Here is a 22,459-nt window from a genome sequence, read left to right on the forward strand (position 1 = left end):
TAATACGAGGTAAAGACAGCAGAGCAGATGAAAAATGGCTTGGCTCAACATGTAAAATAAGGCCCACTACCCTTGAGTAAGAACAGAGCTCTTACAGGGGTTCAACAGCTCAGGCGGGGTGCTACTTACTTCCTCATTAAACAGCTTGCTAGTTTCTTTTTTGATGGGGTCTATGAGCTGGACTTGGCCTGCGGAAAAGCCCACTAGGAGAGAGACACTTTCTGCTGTGGCTGTTAGGTGGTTGAAGTCATGACAGGTAGGCTGTGTTCCTTTGTATATCCTTTTATCTATTGGTTTACTCAAGTCAGCAGCCTGGAGGAAAGAGAAAAATACATACAGTAAACAGCATATTGAGGTGAGAAAAGCTAAGTTAAACTATTTCATACGCTACTCCATTATAAACTTCAATTTTAAAAGCAAAGTTATTTAAAATACTGCTTCAATTGTGACTTAAATTCACCTCATATTTTATAAAAACAATTTTACATATGTAGCCAACTAGATATGTTAGATTATCTATAAAATATTCATTTGGAACTGTTGTTTCCACAATTTTTCCTCCTTCAAATGTGTGTAACAAGGACTTCCAAACTTCAGAAGGAAAACCCCTTTGATCCTAAATTCCATTATTTCCAAATGCATTGCAAGAAGTATAACAGAGTTAAGTCTATGCGTATACAGCTCAAGTATGTCTAGAGTACCTGAAAGCCCACTGCTCAGTTACCTAGAGTTAATGGTACTCAAAGTGTGGACTACAGACTGGCAGGCAGCAGCATTAACTGGAAACTCAGAACGCAAATTCTCTGTGCATTAGAAATGATGGGAGCAGCCTAGAAGCTGTAGTTTTACAAGTCTCCCAGGTGATCGATGCCCATGATCTGAGAACCACCACCAGGGGCGGCTCCTGCTGCTGCCATCACCTCTACTGCTTACAGCAGTCCTACAACATCCTACATTGAGAGCAGTCACCGCCCTGCTTGGTTAATGCAGAACTGGACTTGGAACCTAGCTCTGTTGACTGTAAGCAGATGGGGGAGAATATATATTCAACACTCTAAGGTCAAAAGCAAATAGTGACTTTTCAATGTGTCCCCAACTCCCTCCTCCCCCATCCCCACTCTGTGCCATTAAAAAATGTTGTTTGTTTTGCTTTGGTTTTGGGTTTTCGAGACAGGGTTTTTCAGTAGCTATGGAGCTAGTCCTGTAACTCACTATGTAGACTAGGCTGGGCTCAAACTCACAGGGATCCACCTGCCTCTCTGTCTCTCGAGGGCTGGGATTAAAGGCGTATGATATCACTGCTCAGCTTGTTTTGGTTTTTTTGTTGTTTTGCTTTTTGTTTTTTCTGAGAGGGTTTCTCTGTGTAGAGCTGGCTGTCCTGAAACTCACTCAGTAGACCAGGCTAACCTTGAACTCACTGAAATCTGCCTGCTTCTGCCTCCCCAGTGCTGGGATTAAAGGTGTGTGTCATCACCACCTGGCTAAAAAAAAATGTTTTTAACATTCATCAAGTGTATGTACACACGGGTGCCATGTGAAGTGTGTGGAGGCCAAGGAACAAGCTGTAGAGGTCAGAGTTCTGCCTTCCACTATGCGGGTCGCTGGGATTGAACTCTGATCCATGCGTTTCCCCTTTTCCCAAGATGCTTATTTTCTTGAAGAAATGTCCCACATTAAGTGCAATCTGCTAAACTGTTTCTGTTGAACAAAGGCAGCCATACCCCCTCGGTGCCCAGTGACTGCACATACACTCCTCCACAGACACAGACACATTTAAAGCAGATAAAAAGGAAAAGGTAAAACCACAGGTGGAGACAGTATCATTCCTCTGCGTGTCGCTCTGTCTGCCTATTCTTCATAACATTCTTCTCTTCACCTCAGGCACCATCGAAAATCCACAGGTTCCTTCCTTCTTCCAAAGGGGCCTGTGACACCATATGACTTCTTATTCTGTTTCATTCCCAAAGAACAGATACCGACTAGAAAGGAGGACTTCAAAATTGTGACTTTGAACAAGCTGGAAACAGAGGATTTCACAGTACCCGGGAGGGCCATGAGCACAAAGGAGACAGACGATCTTCCAGCTTTGCCTCCATTAGAACACACAAGAGGTCTTGCCTTTAATCTAGGCACGTGAGAGGCAGAGGCAAGCAATATCTCTGAGTTCAGGGCCAGCCTGGTCTAAAGAAAGCTCCAAGCCAGTCAGGGCTACACAATGAGATCAACAAACAAACAAACCAAAAAACCAAAACCACAAATGAGACTTTCTGTTCTACCTACTGTGGGATTGTCAGGAGGGTGAAACAAGGGAGTGTGCCCACGAAACAGCACTGAAATAAATGTAGGTGACACTAATTCAAAACAAAGGGTGTTGGCCTTGCTGCAGGGAGAATGGATGAGAAGGCACCTGCTGTGAGGCAACAGCTGGGTAGAGTCAGAGATCAGAACCAGAAAGCACCTAAAGGGACCCAAGACAGACTTGACAGAAGGCTCCTGCTGGGCCCTAAGGGCTGGGCAAGAAGATCCCAGGCTGTGGAAATGAGAGTAAGCCATCCCAGAACAATGAAGTTACCAGAAGGAAAAATGGCTGAAATAAGATACAACTGGCAGCTGAAGAATAAAACTCCATTTAGAAGTGCAAATCACTAAATTATTACTTTAAAAAATATTTCATAGCCGGGCGGTGATGGCGCACGTAGGAGGCAGAGGCAGGCGGATCTCTGTGAGTTTGAGGCCAGCCTGGTCTACAGAGCTAGTTCCAGGACAGGCTCCAAAGTCAGAGAGAAACCCTGTCTCGAAAAACCAAAAAGAGCCGGGCGGTGGTGGCGCACGCCTTTAATCCCAGCACTCGGGAGGCAGAGGCAGGCGGATCTCTGTGAGTTCGAGGCCAGCCTGGTCTACAAGAGCTAGTTCCAGGACAGGAACCAAAAGCTACAGAGAAACCCTGTCTCGAAAAATCAAAAAAAAAAAAAAAGAAAGAAAGAAAGAAAGAAAAAGAACTCAAGTGTGTGTTTGCCTCACGTGTGTCAGTGTACTGCAGGCATGTCTGAGGAGGACAGAAGAGGGTATTAGATGCCCTGGACCTGGAGTTACAGTGGTTGTAGTTTTTTGGGTTTTTTGTTTTGTTTTGTTTTTTTGGTTTTTTGAGACAGGGTTTCTCTGTAGCTTTGGAGCCTGTCCCGGAACTAGCTCTTGTAGACCAGGCTGGCCTCCAACTCCCAGATATCCGCCTGCCTCTGCCTCCAGAGTGCTGGGATTAAAGGTGTGCGCCACCACCGCCCGGCCAGTGGTTGTGTTTTAAAGCTCGTCCTCCATCACTTGTGGGACACACAAAAGCACAACTGGCCCCTAGGACACTTCCTCTATACCTCAGGCTATTCTGTCCAAGCCCCTTGCTCCCTAATGGCACAGCAGGCAACACGTTGCCTACACCAAACAGAACTACTGTGAAGCCTGAATGGACCCAGAGGACTTGCTCCCCACTCCCTAGGCAACCATCCCAACACAAAAATTACTTCTCTGAAAGTATTCATGGATTCTACTATTGGTACTTGAGGTCTCTGGAGTCTAGCCCAGGCAAAAGAGAAGCTCACCACACAGTCTGTCAGTTCACACAGCACAGCTGTCTCCCCATCTTCTCTCAACAACCACTGCCTAGCTCGATATATTTTTGTCCTATTTACTCCCTACTTTGTGTGTGGCACTACTTGGAGCTCACACCCCTTTTACCAGCAGCAGTCAGTACCTGAGCCAGCCTCCATCTCTCGTTAAGGGGTCTTGACTCCCTGGCAGATGGCTTCCGAGCTCGAGGCCATCTGGCAGGACGGAGAAAGTCTAGACCTTATAACTTGGCAAGCTTAGACTTAAAGACTTAAAGCTGTCTTCCCTTTTGACCGGTAGCTTTTTTCTGTCATTGAGCCTCAGAGAACAAGCCCTGCCTCCCCACAGGCAGAGGCTCTCAGATAGTAACCACAACCATCTTGTCTGTACCTCCGGTTCAAAGCTTCACTCCCTCCCTCATTTCCATCTATCAAAGCATGAAGATCTCCCCCGCTGCCACATTCCCCCCCTGGTCTCACAAAGCAACAGTTACTACAGACTAGGCCCACACCAGGAACTTGATGCCCATTATCCCATTTCATCTCTGATGCGGTAACTAGGAAGGGATGCAGGGGTTCAGGTCCCGTGTTCGTCTCTACCTTCAGTTATTCTCCACACCACACCAAGCCTCAGCTGACAGGGCCTCTCTTTGCAGCTTTCATGTACCATGCCCCTAGTTAGGGTAGTCTCCTTGGCCATCTTCGGGAATCCTGCCAGTCACTTCTAAGACCCACTCGTTCTCCTGGCTGCTGCTCTGTGCTCCTCAGTTAATCTGAGTTCCCAAACGCATAAACAATCCCACAAGGTCTAAATGCTTAATCACTTGCATGGCTTAAGAATTTTTAGTTCTGGGCTGGAGAGATGGCTCAGCGGTTAAGAGCATTGCCTGCTCTTCCAAAGGTCCTGAGTTCAATTCCCAGCAACCACATAGTGGCTCACAACCATCTCTAATGGGGTCTGGTGCCCTCTTCTGGCCTGTAGGCATACACACAGACAGAACATTGTATACATAATAAATAAATAAATATTTAAAAAAAAAAAAAAGAAAGAAGAATTTTTAGTTCTTTAAATTTATTTATTTTTATTTTATGTATATGGGTGTTTTGCCTGTATGCACATCTGTGCCTGTGGAACCCATAAGAGGTGTCAGATCTCCTAGGACTGGAGATCCAGGTCATTGTGAACCCCATGGAATCAAACCTGGGTCCTCTGGAAAGGCAACAAATGCTCTTATCCATGAACTGAACTCTAGCACTTAGGAGGCTGTGGCAATCAATCAAGACCAGTAGGGGTTCAGTAGCGAGACCCAATCCCAGATCTTAAAAAAACAAGAGAGCTGGAGAAATGGCTCAGTGGTAAAGAGCACAGGCTTTTCTCCCAGAGGAACTGGGTTCAAGTTCCAGCACCTTCATGGTAGCTTACAACTAACTCCAGTTTAGGGGAATCCAACACCCTCTTCTGGCCTCATCAGGCACCAGGCACACACATAGTGCACATAAACATGCAAATAAAACACTTTTTTTGGCATACACCACCATACCTGGCTAAGTAAAACACTCTTGCACATAAACAAATCTTTTTTAAATTATATAAAAATAATTCCACTAGGGAATCAGAGTCAACTGCCAAAGTTCTAGCCAGTAAGACTTCTTAAACATCTCCTTTCTTCCTTGGACCATGGACACCTTGGGAATTCTTTTCTAAGATGAATCTATCTGCACTTTGCCTGCATACCAGACGAGGGCATCAGATCTCATCACAGGTGATCATGAGCTACCATGTGGCTGCTGGGAATTGAACTCAGAACCTCTTGAAGAACAGTCAGTGCTCTTAACCTCTGAGCCATCTCTCCAGCCCCTTTTCAGATGAATCTTGCTGAAATATGGTGAGGACTGTTCCTCCTAGCACACACTGCTACCCCATCCTCCTGGCTCCCTGCAGAATGCTGCTGAGCCAACACAGGTGCTGAGCATTGCCTGGAACCTGTGAGAGGCAGCCTGATTCCACAATTTGAGCCTACGTGTAGTGAACATGCCACATCACGTGGTCCTGAGCTGAGGCTCTCTTTGTGGGAACTTGCTACTTGATCCTCTAGGGTGTCCAGGGCATTTGATATGGTATGAAAAACATTTGACTTCTTTTGAAAAATGTGTTAAGTGACAGATCCTAAACATGTTAGGGGGAGCAGTGTAAGTGATAAAGGTGAACTTAATCTCCTTCCCCATCCACATTTGAGAATCACCCAAGGGCAAGCCAGTCTTTTGCAAGAAAAATGTCCTTTTACTAGCAAGTTTAACAATTAAAATGCTCAAACGAGAGTCCTCTCTGTGTATTCTTTGTATGCAATCCCTTTTCTCACACCTAATCCCACTCCTCCCTCCTGAAGTGCTCTTTTCTAGCATTCCCTACCCAATGACAGTTTCATGGCCCACCTAAGGCCTGCCTGTTCCATTCTGGCCCAGTCTGGCCTCCCTGGCTCTGTACCAGTATCTTTCCGCCCACTTCTAGCCTGTCCAATTATCACACACAATCTGTCAGATCCATCTTGTGGAATCACTCTCATATAAAACCTCCAGGGCTCTTTCTGCAAGACAGGACAGATCAGCCATCCCAGCTCCCAGAAGGCTTTAGCACCGGCCCTACTCCTCCTTACCCCTAAGGCAGTGCCAGTGTACTTCTATGCCTGCCAGCCTGGCCCCCTATTCCAGTTTTTAACTAGGAAACTTGCTCTGGGCAGTTTGCACAAGGCAGCTTCCTCCCATCACTGACCTTGGTTGTCTTTTCCTTGACCTTCAGAGGGTCCCTCACTGTGGGACACATTATTAGTGGTACATGGCTTAATAATACTCCATACACTGTGAAATCCCAACTTCTTTTTAAAATGTCAAGGAAATGGTTAGAAGGCTGACAAATCACTTACGACCTAAGGATATCGCTAAGGGCAGCAGCAGTTAAATGCTCCCAAGGTCGCCCTTACACCATTTTGAAAATCTGAAGAACTGTTGTTTTCATTATCATTCATCTTACATTTTTAGTATAATGTGTGTATGTTTGTATGAGATGGGGCTGGAGAGACAACTAATGCCACAGCACAAGTGTGGAGGTCAGAAGACAACTTTGTGGAGTCGGTTCTCTCCCTCAGCCTTTATGTAGTTAGTCCCCTGAGGATCACATTCAGATTGCCCGGCTGACACTGTTACCTACTAAGATCTCACTGGCCCTCCACCACCATTCTTCATGATCACCTCTCAGTCAATAAGAAAAAAAAATTTCTTTTCAAGGTCACAAACAATACCTACTTGGAGCATGGGAGTAAGGGGTGTTACCTTAAAACTTCGGTTCAAAAATAAAGCATTTTATGCACATTATAAAGATTGTTCCACAATTTTAATTTAGTTAGACTCGAAGCTTCTAGTGCTTGCCAGGATTCAGCATATAGTCTACTGCCTGGGGCTGGCCTTCTAGTCCACATCTTCTGGAATTGAAGAAACACTAAAGATTTCTAAGCCACAGGAGACACAAGTATTCAGAGTTGAGTGGGATAACTGCCTAGTGATAAAAATATCATACAGACATTCTCAAATATGTTCATTACATCCATATATAATATAGATGCAAGCAGGTAACACATAAATAATAATAGCTGCACAACATGTGTGGATGTCAGCAGTCCAACCTGTCCTTTAGACAAACAAAACTAATTTTGTAAAGCAGCCACACAATTCACCCTGTCACAGTCCCTTCAATTCAACAGTCACATCCAAAGACCTGCACAATTAGCATAATACTATGTAAAGAACTCAGGAGGCAGAGAGAGGTGGACATTCTCTGCAAGTTCAAAGCCAGTTTGATCTATAAAGTGAGTTCCAGACTAGTAAGGGCCACAAGTAGAACCCTGTTTTAAAAAACAAAGAAAAACCCATATGTAAAGAGTCAAGCACTTAAATGATAGACACACACAAAAGGCAACCATGAGTATATTATATATCAGTAAACTAATAAATCAGTATGCTTGGACTCAGTTATCTCAGCAAGAAAAATAATGCCAAACAACTGTACATTTAAGTATGTAACTGGACGTTTTTCTCTTTCCTGCCAGCCTTTCCTGAATAACCACTCTGAGGCTTAATATTGACTACAAACTGTTTGGCCTATTAGCTCAGACTTATTATTAACTAGCTCCTAGAACTTAAATTAGCCCATTTCTATTATCCTATATTTTATCACGAGGCTTGTGGCTTGCCTCACATCTTGCTTTTTGGTGGCTGCTGCCATCTCTCTGACTCTACCCCTTTTCTTCCTGTATCTCTGTTGGATTTCCCATTCGGCTCTACTCTGCTCGGCTATTGGCCAAATCAGCTTTTTTATTAGCTAATGGTAGGTAATAAAACATATTCACAGCATATAGAGACATCCCATATCAATGTTTCAAGGGCCATGATCTTGTCAACATTACTGACCATCTTCTAGTAGTGGGCCTGACATGGGTAAAATATATTAAATGTCTATAATAGAAAAGAATAAAGGTGGCACAGGCCCCAGCGGCAGAGACCAGCGCGCAGACGCGGCGAATGCGGGATAGTCCAAGCATGAAACACTGAACCCCCACTCTGAGAGCAGATCGCCCCACTACAATTAAATAAAGTAGGTTTTTTGGGGCCTGGCCTGCAGAGTGGTAGGCCTTTTATTGGCAAGGTCCACAGGAGAACGGGGAGCCTGGTCCTGTCCCTGAAGACCCTCCTGAGTGGGGAGAGTGTTCTTGGCCCGCGGCGGGACAAAGGAAACAGAGCGGGGGGCATTCCCCGACCCCCTTGACCCCCGGTTAGTCTGCGAGGGCTGGTACCCTCTGCTGGGGCTGCTCCTCCTCTGCTGCGACCTCTCTCCCTGACCCACCCCAGCTTGTGCCCAGGGGCCTCATTCACTCTCCCTCCCTTCTGCGGGGCTGCAGGATCACCCAGTTTAGCCTGTTTGGGCGCTAGGTCGGGAGCTCAGGGCAGAGGGCAGCGGGAGTTTCTGTTTTGGTGGCTGGCCTGCAGAGTGGTAGGCCTTTTGTTGGCGAGGTTCCTGACAAACGGGGAGCCTGGTCCTGGTCCTGAAGACCCTTCTGAGTGGTGAGAGGGATCTTGGCCAGTGGTGGGATCCAGGAAACGGAGCGAGGGCATTTTGTAAGCAGGGCCCCTGGCCAGCAGTGAAACCAGATCCTGTTTTAAAAGACCCCATTAGATAGCATCGATAAGAGGAGATGGGCAGGCGCCAAGGCAAGAATTCACCCAACAATCTGAAAAACAGCATGAAAACACCAGAACCCAATGATCTTACAACAGAAGGACTTAAACACCCTAACACAGAAGAAGAGGAAAAAATTGACTTTATGAAAGCAATAGAGTCCCTTAAACAACATGTAAAAAACGCCCTTATAGAAATGGATGAGAAGTATAACCAAAAGTTTGAAGAAATGAGTAAATACGTAAATGATACCCTGGGAAACCAAGAAAAAACGATCAAACAGGTAATGGAAACAGTTCAAGAATTGAAAACTGAAATGGAAGCAAGGAAGAAAACACAAACTGAGGACCAGCTGGATATGGAAAATCTAGGTCAACGAGCAGAGACTACAGAAACAAGCATAATCAATAGAATACAAGAGATAGAAGAAAGAATCTCAGATTCTGAAGACACCATAGAGAAAATAAACGCACTGATCAAAGAAAACAGCAAAGCCAACAAATTGTCATCAAAAAACATTCAGGAAATAGGGACACAATAAAAAGACCAAACCTAAGAATAACAGGGATAGAAGAAGAAGAGTCACAGCTCAAAGGCCCATAAAATATTTTTAACAAAATTATGGAAGAAAACTTTCCCAACATAAAGAAAGATATTCCTTTGAATATTCAAGAAGCATACAGAACACCAAACAGACTGGATCAAAAAAAAATCCCCTCATCCATATAATAATCAAAACACAAAATATACAGATTAAAGAAAGAATATAAAGAGCTGCAAAGGAAAAAGGCCAAGTAACTTATAAAGGTAAACCGATCAGACTTATTACACCTGACTTCTCTTTGGAAACCATGAAAGCCAGAAGGTCCTGGATAGAGGTACTGCAGAAACTAAGAGACCATGGATGCAAACCCAAACTACTATACCCAGCCAAGCTATCATTCACTATCAATGGAGAAAACAAGACATTACAGGATAAGAACAAATTTAAACAATACGTAGCCACAAATCCAGCCCTACAGAAAGTAATAGAAGGAAAATCACAACCCAAGGAATCCAACATTGCCAACACTGCCTACAATAACTCAGGCATCTAGTGACCCTTCACTAGCACAACTCAAAGAAGGGAGACACACAAACTCTACTACCAAAAACAATAAGAATAACCGGAGTAAACAACCACTGGTCATTAATATCACTTAATATTAATGGTCTCAATTCACCTATAAAAGGCACAGGCTAAGAGACTGGATACGAAAACAGGATCCAACATTCTGCTGTTTGCAAGAAACACATCTCAACCACAAAGACAGGCATCTACTCAGAGTAAAGGGTTGGGAAAAGGTTTTTCAAGCAAATGGTCCTAAGAAACAAGCAGGTGTGGCCACACTAATTTCTAACAAAATTGACTTCAAACTAAAATCAATCAGAAGAAATCGAGATGGATACTTTATACTCATAACAGGAACAATTCATCAGGATGAAGTTTCAATCCTGAATATCTACACCCCTAATATAAAAGCACCCACTTATGTAAAAGAAATATTACTAAAACTCAAGGCAGACAAACCACACACACTAGTAGTAGGAGACTTCAACACACCTCTCTCACCAATGGACAGGTCAATCAGACAGAAACCTAATAGAGAATTAAGAGAATTGTTGGAGGTAATGAAGCAAATGGACTTAACAGACATCTATAGAACACTCCACCCAAACAGGAAAGCATATACCTTCTTCTCTGCAGCTCATGGAACCTTCTTGAAAATTGGCCACATACTCGGAAACAAAGGAAACCTCCACAGATACAAAAAAAAAAAATCAGTGTCCACCTGTGTCTTATCAGATCACCATGGATTAAAGTTAGAGCAACAATGCTACCCCCAGAAAGCCGACAAACTCATGGAAACTGAACAGTCAACTACTGAACCACACCTGGGTCAAGGAAGAAATCAAGAAAGAAATTAAAGTCTTCCTTGAATTTAATGAAAATAAAGAGACAACATACTCAAACCTATGGGACACGATGAAAGCAATGCTAAGAGGAAAGCTCATAGCACTAAGTGCCCACTTAAAGAAAACGGAGAAAGCATACATTGGGGACTTAACAGCACACCTGAGAGCTATAGAAAAAAAAGCAGACGCGCCCAGGAGGAGTATGAGACTAGAAATAATCAAACTGAGGGTGGAAATCAACAAAATAGAAACACAGAAAACAGTCCAAAGAATCAATGAAACAAAAAGTTGGTTCTTGGAGAAAATCAACAAGATCTACAAACCCCTATCCAAACTAATTAAACGACAGAGAGAGAACACGCAAATAAATAAGATCAGAAATGAAAAGGGGAACAGAACAACAGAAACAGAGGAAATTCAGAAAATCATTAGATCTTACTACAAAAGCCTGTATGCCACAAAATTGGAAAATGCAAAAGAAATGGACATTTTTTTAGATAAGTACCATATACCAAAGCTAAACCAAGACCAGGTGAACGATCTAAATAGACCTGTTAGTCGTGAAGAATTAGAAACTGTTATCAAAAATCTCCCTTCCAAAAAAGCTCAGGACCAGATGGTTTCGATGCAGAATTCTACCAGAACTTCCAAGATGAGCTAATACCTATACTCCTTAATGTATTTCACAATATAGAAACAGAAGAGTCATTGCCAAATTCCTTTTATGAAGCTACAGTTACCCTGATACCAAAACCACACAAAGACCCAACCAAGAAAGAGAATTACAGGCCTATATCACTCATGAACATCGACGCAAAAATTCTCAATAAAATACTGGCAAACTGAATCCAAGAACACATTAGAAAAATTATTCATTATGATCAAGTAGGCTTCATCCCAGAGATGCAGGGCTGGTTCAACATACGCAAATCTATCAATGTAATCCACCATATAAATAAACTGAAAGAAAAAAACCATATGATCATTTCATTAGATGCTGAAAAAGCATTCGACAAAATTCAACACCCCTTTATGATAAAGGTCTTGGAGAGATTAGGGATACAAGGGTCATACCTAAATATAATAAAAGCTATTTACAGCAAGCCGACAGCTAACATTAAATTAAACGGAGAAAAACTCAAAGCCATCTCACTAAAATCAGGAACACAACAAGGATGTCCACTCTCTCCATACCTCTTCAATATAGTGCTTGAAGTTCTAGTAATAGCAATAAGACAACATAAGGGGATAAAGGGGATTTGTATTGGAAAGGAAGAAGTTAAGCTTTCGTCATTGCAGATGATATGATAGTATACATAAGCGACCCCAAAAACTCTACCAAAGAACTCCTACAGCTGATAAACTCCTTTAGTAATGTGGCAGGATACAAGATCAACTCCAAAAACTCAGTTGCCTTCCTATACACTAAGGATAAGGAAGCAGAAAGGAAAATCAGAGAAGCATCACCTTTCACGATAGCCACAAATAGCATAAAATATCTTGGGGTAACTCTGACCAAGGAAGCGAAAGATCTATTTGACAAGAACTTTAAGTCTTTGAAGAAAGAAATTGAAGAGGACACCAGAAAATGGAAGGATCTCCCTTGCTCTTGGATTGGGAGGATCAACATAGTAAAAATGGCAATTCTACCAAAAGCAATCTATAGATTCAATGCAATCCCCATCAAAATTCTTCACAGATCTGGAGAAGACAATAATCAACTTTATATGGAAAAACAAAAAACCCAGGATAGCCAAAACAATCTTATACAATAAAGGATCGTCTGGAGGCATTACCATCCCTGACTTCAAACTCTACTACAGAGCTACAGTATTGAAAACAGCTTGGTACTGGCATAAAAACAGAGAAGTCAACCAATGGAATCGAATAGAAGACCCTGACTTTAACCCACAAACCTATGAACACCTCATTTTCGATAAAGGAGCTAAAAGTATACAATGGAAAAAAGAGAGCATCTTCAACAAATTGTGCTGGCAAAACTGGATGTCAACCTGTAGAAGAATGAAAATAGATCCATATCTATCACCATGCACAAAACTCAAGTCCAAATGGATTAAAGACCTCAATATCAGTCCGAACACACTGAACCTGATAGAAGAGAAAGTGGGAAGTACTCTACAACACATGGGCACAGGAGACCACTTCCTACGTATAACCCCAGCAGCACAGACACTAAGGGCATCATTGAATAAATGGGACCTCCTGAGACTGAGAAACTTCTGTAAAGCAAAGGACACTGTCACTAAGACAAAAAGGCAACCCACTGACTGGGAGAAGATCTTCACCAACCCCGCAACTGACAAAGGTCTGATTTCCAAAATATATAAAGAACTCAAGAAACTAGACCGTAAAAGGCTAATCAACCCAATTATAAACTGGGGCACTGAGCTGAACAGAGAATTCTCAACAGAAGAAGTTCAAATGGCCAAAAGACACTTAAGATCATGCTCCACTTCCTTAGCGATCAGGGAAATGCAAATCAAGACAACTTTAAGATACCATCTTACACCTGTCAGAATGGCTAAAACACCAATGATAGCCTTTGCTGGAGAGGATGTGGAGAAAGGGGTACACTCATCCATTGCTGGTGGGAATGCAAACTTGTGCAACCACTTTGGAAAGCAGTGTGGCGGTTTCTCGGGAAATTCGGGATCAACCTACCCCTGGACCCAGCAATACCACTCTTGGGAATATACCCAAGAGAGGCCTTATCATACAACAAAAGTATATGCTCAACTATGTTCATAGCAGCATTGTTTGTAATAGCCAGAACCTGGAAACAACCTAGATGCCCTTCAATGGAAGAATGGATGAAGAAAGTATGGAATATATACATATTAGAGTACTACTCAGGAGTAAAAAACAATGACTTCTTGAATTTTGCATACAAACGGACAAAAATAGAAAACACTATCCTGAGTGAGGTAAGCCAGACTCAAAAAGAGGAACATGGGATGTACTCACTCATATTTGGTTTCTAGCCATAAATAAAGGACATTGAGCCTATAATTCGTGACCCTAGAGAAGCTAAATAAGAAGGTGAACCCAAAGAAAAACATATAGGCACCCTCCTGAATATTAACCTTCAACAGGCGATGAAAGGAGACAGAGACCCACATTGGAGCACCGGACAGAAATGTCAAGGTCCAAGTCAGGAGCAGAAGGAGAGGGAGCACGAGCAAGGAACTCAGGACCGCGAGGGGTGCACCCACACACTGAGACAATGGGGATGTTCTATCGGGAACTCACCAAGGCCATCTGGCCTGGGTCTGAAAAAGCATGGGATAAAACCGGACTTACTGAACATAGCGGACAATGAGGACTACTGAGAACTCAAGAACAATGGCAATGGTTTTTTTGTTGTTGTTGTTTTTGTTTTTCGAGACAGGGTTTCTCTGTGGTTTTGGAGCCTGTCCTGGAACTAGCTCTAGTAGACCAGGCTGGTCTCGAACTCACAATGGGTTTTTGATCCTACTGCACGTACTGGCTTTGTAGGAGCCTAGGCAGTTTGGATGCTCACCTTATTAGACCTGGATGGAAGTGGATGGTCCTTGGACTTCCCACAGGGCAGGGAACCCTGATTGCTCTTTGGGCTGACAATGGAGGGGGACTTGATAGGGGGAGGGAAATGGGAGGCGGTGGCGGGGAGGAGGCAGAAATCTTTAATAAATGAATGAATGAATGAATGAATGAATGAATGAATGAAAAGAATAAAGGTAAAGGACCTAAGAGACACAAAACAGACTTGCCCAGACATAAACATAATCCTTTTGCTGATTAAAATGCTAACAACTAATTGCCTTCTTGGGTGCCCATTTGTAAAAACAGAAAACAAAAACAAACAAACAAAACCTCCAAAGCAAATAGGTAGGCCTTTAGAGTTTGCAGAGCATATTTGCACATCAGTCCTTACCCAGCAGTCTAAGCCTATGCAACAGCTACTACTGAAGCTCCTGTTCCATAAACAAGGAAACAGCATTAGGTGTAGTGGAACCACGTGAGAGAGATGGAGCGATGCGGCAGGTTCCATGGACCTATACTCCTTCTACATTACCAAAGTAAGAGGCTGTAGGCCTGGAAGTGGCATTCAGTTCTAAACATCTATCTCTGTGTGGCTATGTCTTGTAGGATCAGGTAGTCCACCCTGCTCAGTTTAGCCCAGACTCCAGACCTCCCTTCTAATGCACTGACCCCATTAAAGTGGGGTGACAACAGTACAGTTCCCAGCATAAACACCTGGCACTTAAAAGGCACTGGAGGAACTGGGCGGTGGTGGTGCACGCATTTAATCCCAGCACTTGGGAGGCAGGCAGGCAGATCTCTGTAAATTCAAGGCCAGCCTGATCTACAAAGCAAGTTCCAGGACAGGTTTCAAAGTTACAGAGAAACCCTGTTTCAAAAAACCAAAAAAAAGGGGGGGGGGCACTGGAGGAAAGTAATTTCCTCTTCTGAACACACATGAAGACCCACTACTCATCTTACAGGCTGCGGGGGGGGGGGGGACAGGATAATTCTTATTGCCCTACATTTTTTAAGAAGAAACCATGTCCTGGTGTGTTTTCCTTCCAATATGACTTTGCAGAACACGGCAGTGGCTTCCCTTCTTAGTTTTAATCCTTCTTTTGTCCTTGTACATACAAGCACACAGCCCACACTGCCTGGCATTCCAGATCCACTCAATTTACCCAAAACGAGCTCTTGGCAAGGTGCCTGCCAGCATGCTCTGATGAGGTGACCAGGGTGAGTGAGTGTCTACCATGCACATGCCAGGGCTGTTTCGCATGTGCAGCAGCAACAAGGCTGTGAGAGGTGTGGCAGGCAACTAGGCAGAAGGAAAACAATGAGCCAAAGAGCAGTGCTAAGGCCACTAATGAGACGTCAGATGTGAGCACATCACCTTTTGTCAGCCTCAAGTGGGAAGAGGTCCACAGTCACAAAAGGCACATCAGTTCCCAGCAACAACATACAGAATGGCTTGCTGTTCATCACAAACAGGTTTCTTAGGGAGGATGGGGTGACAGCAGAGGAAGAAGTTGAGGGCTGGGACGACAAACCAGCATCTTCCAGGCCCTGCACTGCTAGCAGCTATCTGCTAAAATGACAAACTTCTGTTGCTATCATATGTCATTTTTCCCAAGGCACCTTGTCACTGAAAACACTTAACAATGTCAAAATCTACTCCTTTATTTCTCAGAATAGTTTTTCTTCTTCTAAGTTCTTTTGTCCACACACTCCCCCCCCCCTATTTTTCTGTTTTAAAAAGTGTCTGTGTAGCCCAAGCCAACTTGTAACTCAAGACTGTTCTGCCTCAGCCTCCCAGATGCTGGGAATACCACTAGCAAGTGCCACCATGCCCAGGTACTGTAATAAGCTGCTAACCAGCATCTTTATCACCTCTTCATTCTGTGGCACTTTGTGTACACAAGAGTTACTCACTACAAATGACTGTCCTGGTGTCTCACTTAGGCTAATGAAATACCAATTTCTTCATTAAAGAAAAACTATGAATAAACATTAGGCAAACTCAATTTGCACACATTCTAACACCAGATCTCATCACATTAAAATGCTGTCATATTCAAATGACCTATGTTTAATAAGCCCTTCTGTTAAATATGCACAGAGATATGTAGTTCTAGTCCAAAAAAGACTGCCAATATCTCAAATGGAAGGAAAGAAAAGTACTTTTATTTTTGCAGAAAGATACCCATTTTAAACTCTTAAGAAAACAGTTATTTTGTAAGATGTGGTGGGTCACACCTATAATTCCAGTATTTTGGAGACTAAAGGAAGACTGCCACAAATTCAAGGTCACCCTGGACTACAACACATTGAGTTTCAGGCCAGTCTGGACTACAGTGTGAGACTCTGTTTCAAACCCATCAAACAGGCTAGAGAAAGGTCTCAGTCAACAGAATGTTTGCCTAGCATTTTGACCCCAATGTAAACAGGAATTGTTAATAAGATTAAAATTCTAGCACTTGGAAAGCAAAAGGATCATCCTTACTATAACACTGCATGCTGGGGGTGGGAGTGAGGGATTATTAAGGCTCTCCCTGAAAAAGCTGGACACGCTAGCATACACCTATAACCCCTGGTACAATTCCAACACCCAGGATACAAAGGCCCAAGTACTGCAGCAAGTTTGAGGCCAACCTGGTCTACATAGTGAGTCCAGGCCACCCAAGACTAGACAGAGAAACCCTGACTCAAACAACAAATTACAAACCAACAACAATTTACAAGAAAGTTCTCCTTGAAAGAGGACTTTTCAGGGAAAGGAAAATCCTATGCCTTTCTAAAAGTGCTGAGCTAATACTAGTAAATCAAAGGTAATCACACACCAGGGAGTGGGGCGGGCATGGTGGCACATGCTTTAAATCTCAGCACTGGGAGCCAGGCGGTGGTGGCACACACCTTTAATCCCAGCACTTGGGAGGTGGATCTCTGAGTTCGAGGCCAGCCTGGTCTACAAGAGCTAGTTCGGGGACAGGCACCAAAACTACAGAGAAACCCTGTCTCAAAACAACAACAACAAAACCAACAAAAAAAAAATCTCAGCACTGGGGAGGTACAGGCAAAGAAGCTCTGTGAGTTCTAGGCCAGCCTGGTCTACACAGTGAAATCCTGTCTCAAGGAAACAAACAAACAGCAATCACTAGGCAACATAGTTCCTATATGCTACTTAAAGTGTCATGCTAGTGTTTTTCTTATTATATTTGGCAAGGCACATATATGATGTATTGTACATGTTCCAATTCAAGTTGCAGACTAACACAAGCAATCCTCAAATCCCCAATTATGTAGCAGCCCTTCAGACCCTCTCTGCTTCCTTATTCTACAAGAACCAGAGGCCCAGGGATGTGTGGTGACCAGACTGAGATTTCACAGTGCTCACATCATACTTTTTAAATTTTTTATTACATTCATTAATTTCTCTACAGGAGAGTGTGCACCTGTGGAGGTCAGAGGAAAAAATGGGGGAATTAGGTTTCTCCTTCCACCATGCAAGACTACCAGGCTTGGTGGCAAGTGCTTTTTTTACACACTGAACTACTTCATAGAAACATACATCTAGCCATTTAACCACACTATGCAGACTTAATGTGTTTTCTTCCTCTTTCAGTTTTTTGTTTGTTTAATTTTTAATGATTTATTTTTATTTTATGTGCATTGGTGTTTTGCCGATATGTATATATGTATAACGGTTTCAATCTCCTGGAACTAGAGTTCACAGACAGTTGTGAGCAGCCATGTGGGTGCTGGGAATTGAACCCAGGTCCTCTGGAAGAGCAGTCAATGCTCCCAAGCACTGAGCCATGTCTCCAGCCCCAGTTTTGTTTGTTTTTTAAGACAGGCCCTCTCTAGGTGAAGCTCTCTCTTTGTAGCCCTGGCTGGCTGGCTGGCCTTCAACTCACAGGGATCCTCCTGCTTCTGCCTTGCAATTGCTGAAATTAAAGGTATTTGCCACCACATTTGGCCTTCTCTTTCTGTTTTTTGAGACAGTGTCTGACTTGCTATACAGGCCAGACACGGAAATCCCAATATCTCAGACTCCTGGGTACTGGTATTTGTTGGTATGGGCCACCACACCCTGCCTGCCATACCTTTTTTTTTAAAAAAAAAAAAAAGAAAGAAAGAAAGAAAGAAAGAAAGAAAGAAAGAAAGAAAGAAAAGAAAAGAAAAGAAACCTGGACTTGTTTTACTTCTTAAAAATGTTGTGATTACATCATTTCCTCCTTCCCTTTCCTCCCTCCAAACCTTCCCATATGTCCTTTCTTGCTCTTTTTCAAATTCATGATCTTTTTCCATTAATTGTTGTTACATGCATATATGTGTAACATGCACATGCTTATACACACAGACTTTTCTAAATACATAATTATAACCTGCTTAGTCTGTATAATGTTACCTGTAAGTACATTTTTCAGGGCTGACCATTTGGTATTGGATAACTAATGATGTACTCCTCCCTGGAGAACACTATTTCTCCCCCAGTTGCCTGAAGCTCTTGGTGTAAAGCTAAGGCCTACACAACCTTTTCCTGTCCCATGTTAGTATGTCTATTGGTGTCCTCCTTGTTCAGCTCATGTTCAGGCAGCCACTCCGATGTGACTTTATGGGTGCAGCTTCTGACATTCCTAGAAAACCGAAATCTCACAGCAAACTCCCTGCTCCTCTGCCAATCTTTCCGAGCCCTCTTCCACAATGACCCCTGAGCCTTTGGTACAGAAGTTGTGTTGTAAATGTGTCTACTGGGACTGGGTTCCACAACTCTGAATTTTGATTGGCTGCAGAGCGCCCTCAGTTGCAAAGAAGCTTCCTTGCTGCAGAGTAAGAACTACATTTATCAGGCTAGACCCTGGAGAAGAACATGCAAGATCCAGTTAGTTTATGTCTTTTTTAAAAACCATGTCTGAATGTGCTGCAAGGAGCACTTCACTGAGCAACAGGAGTCTGGCAACCTCATGTTCTTTTCAAGTACCCAATACAGATGGACCAGTGAACTGTAGAGTAAGTTAACACAGAATTTCAAAAAAATAATACAGAAACCAGGAATGGTGGTGCTGGGGGCTGGGCTGGAGAGATGGCTTGATGGTTAAGAGCATTAGCTGCTCTTCCAGAGGTCCTGAGTTCAATTCCCAGCAACCACATGGTGGCTCACAACCATCTATAATGGGATCTGATGCCCTCTTCTGGCATGCAGGTATACATGCAGGCACTCATACATAAAATATAAATAAATATAATTAAAAAATTTTTTAATGCAGTGCTTAGAAAGGAGAGGCAGACAATCTCTGTGAGTTCGAGGCCAGCCTGGTCTAAACACAGAGTTCTGGTCTAGTCAAAGCTACACATAGTGAGATCCTGTCTCAAGATAAATAAATAACACAGATAAAAAATTTATATTAAATGGTGGCATTTTTAGACTTACTATGTTGTTGTGTTGTCAAAGAAGCAGCAAAGGGCTAGCAGGAAAGGTCACTGAATATATTGTACATATTACTGGAGATGTGACTCAGTTGGCAGAGTGCCTGCCTAACATGAACCAGGTATGGTGGCCCACACCTGCAATCCCAGCACTCGGAACAGAAGATGGCTATATATAAACTTTAGGGTCAACACAGGCTACATTTTTTTTTAAAGGCAATTCACTTAACACTGTGACTAATGTCAGTCAGTCTGACACCAGGGGATCAGAAGGAAACCTCAGGAAATAGCACTTCCAAATAAAAACTCCACATTTGCTCTCAAGATATACAACTTAAACAAAAGAAATAAACTGCAAGGAATCAAACTGGAGATAATTTAGAGTTTTGAGTTTTTCACTGTAAATGTACTACAGCCAGAACACTCTCCCTGCAAGCTACAGGAGAAAGCCAGCCTAGGCCACACTGGGACCCATCTCAGGAAACAAACAAAAGTCTTCACTTCTTAATGTCCTTGCCTTTCATTGTGATTTTCTTGTTACTACATCAAACAGCAACAACTAATTGTTAGAACCTGCAAGTATAGTGCTTATACCACAAAATAAACGCAGAAACTTTGCAAAACCCATGGAGTCTAGGATACACAAATGATACTCATTAGGTGGAACAAGGCTCACAAGTATGTTCTGACTAAGCCAACCTGCATCAGGAGACAAGGGAGTTACTTGCCTTTTGACAAATTCTCAAGCTGGTTGTGTCCTGACCAATTATGGCTAAAGCCTACTCCCACAGTTTTTTCCAAAGCTCCTGAGGGCTTCTGGAACATCATACCTCGACAATTCAGGCAAATGACGACGAATACAATTCTGGTCAATAGAATATATGCAGAATTCTAAATTCTGCATGCAAATATGAGAATGGCAGGAATAGGTACCCCCCCTTTTTTTTCTTTTGTTGAGACAGGGTCTTACTATGTAGCTGACTACTGTGGAACTCACTAGACCAGCTGTCCTAAAACTCAGAGATCTGCCTGCCTCTATCTCCCCAGTGCTGGGATTAAAGACATGCACCACCACCACCCGGCTAGTAGGTAACATTTTAAAACTATGCTGCAAACCACCTGAATATTAACCTTCATCAGGCGATGAAAGGAGACAGAGACAGAGACCCACATTGGAGCACCGGACAGAAATCTCAAGGTCCAGCCTCCAAAGCCACAGAGAAACCCTATCTCGAAAAACCAAAAAAAAAAAAAAAAAAAAAAAAAAAAAGAAATCTCAAGGTCCAAATCAGGAGCAGAAGGAGAGCACGAGCAAGGAACTCAGGACCGCGAGGGGTGCACCCACACACTGAGACAATGGGGATGTTCTATCGGGAACTCACCAAGGCCAGCTGGCCTGGATCTGAAAAAGCCTGGAATAAAACCGGACTCGCTGAACATAGCGGACAATGAGGACTACTGAGAACTCAAGAACAATGGCAATGGGTTTTTGATCCTACTGCACGTACTGGCTTTGTGGGAGCCTAGGCAGTTTGGATGCTCACCTTACTAGACCTGGATGGAGGTGGGTGGTCCTTGGACTTCCCACAGGACAGGGAACCCTGATTGCTCTTTGGGCTGACGAGGGAGGGGGACTTGATTGGGGGAGAGGGAGGGAAATGGGAGGCGGTGGCAGGGAAGAGACAGAAATCTTTAATAATAAATTTAAAAAATTAAAAAAAATAAAACTATGCTGCAAAATTATAAAAAGCTAAGAAGCTCAGCTTGGGGTAATAACACGTACCCAGCAAAGGCTAATGCTGCAAGAAGCAGGAGGCCACAGACAGCACCTACGACTGAAAAGGCCTCTTTACAATGGTCTGGGAAGACCTGATCTGTCCCTCACAAAGGATCCAGACAGTGTGAAAACACATAACACAACACCGTCTGATGTTCTCGCTGTGCACAGCAAGTCCAAGTACTTATGCTGTTTTCACAAAATCCTGAAACCTCACACCATGTGAATAATGATGGAAGCAAAGAAGGAAAAAAGCACGAGTCAGCCAGGAACGAATGACTCGGCACACATCAGACAGATATTCACACTCAGGAACTGTCCCATTCTAGAAGCCACCTGCCTTTACTGCCAGATACACTGCTGGGCCTCAATCCCTGGCAAACAACATGATTGGCAACACTTTAAAAGGAACCATCGATTTCTCCGAGTGGTAGATTCAGATGTATTCTCCACACAGACCCTAACCTGGGAAAACTCCAAAATGAACAATATAAATACACTCTACTTCAGAGACGCTATTACAGTGGCATCTGGAGAGAAGACCTGGATGAAAACCGGCAGTACACACAGAAGAGTGATTAATAAATAGAGCAGCAATCAGGATGCACAGACCCAGGTCTGACCTGTGAGCTTGAACCAGCGACCTGCCTTCCACACTATAGCACCAAGGGAAAGGGGAGGTAACACAACAGTCCTAGCAGATGTGGCTTGAGGAGTTTGCAGGAGTTAGAGTCTATAAAATGACTAGATGCCTGGCATGAAGCAAGTGCTATAAAGGCATTAGCAATTGCAGATTGCCAATCCCTTATCCTAAATGCCCATGGTTCAGAGGTGGTCTAAATTTGAGGTTTTTTCAGATTTGGGGACACTTGCATAGACTTTACTAGTCAGGCATTCCCAACCTAAAAATCCAGTATCTGAAATACTCCAAAACCTGGTAGCTCCTGA

At 43.2% G+C, this 22,459-nt stretch overlaps 1 protein-coding gene across 10 annotated transcripts in view; it reads right to left on the reverse strand.

Moving 5' to 3' along the window:
• The window catches only part of Wdr20 (WD repeat domain 20), a 72,915-nt gene that overhangs the window by 25,500 nt on the left and 24,956 nt on the right, over positions 1-22,459 (reverse strand). For 7 of the 10 annotated variants that reach the window (XR_012907770.1, XM_075948667.1, XM_075948660.1 and 4 more), the window contains one exon: positions 130-312. The exons of the other annotated variants lie outside the window; for them this stretch is intronic. Coding sequence is in view for 4 of the 7 variants with exons in the window: in XM_075948667.1 (XP_075804782.1) it covers positions 130-312 (183 nt within the window). In the remaining 3 variants the exon portion in view is untranslated. The remainder of the gene's footprint in view (positions 1-129; positions 313-22,459) is intronic. 10 annotated transcript variants of the gene reach the window in all.

The sequence above is a fragment of the Microtus pennsylvanicus genome, chromosome 14 (assembly GCF_037038515.1).
Source record: "Microtus pennsylvanicus isolate mMicPen1 chromosome 14, mMicPen1.hap1, whole genome shotgun sequence".
Taxonomy (NCBI): Eukaryota; Metazoa; Chordata; class Mammalia; order Rodentia; family Cricetidae; genus Microtus; species Microtus pennsylvanicus.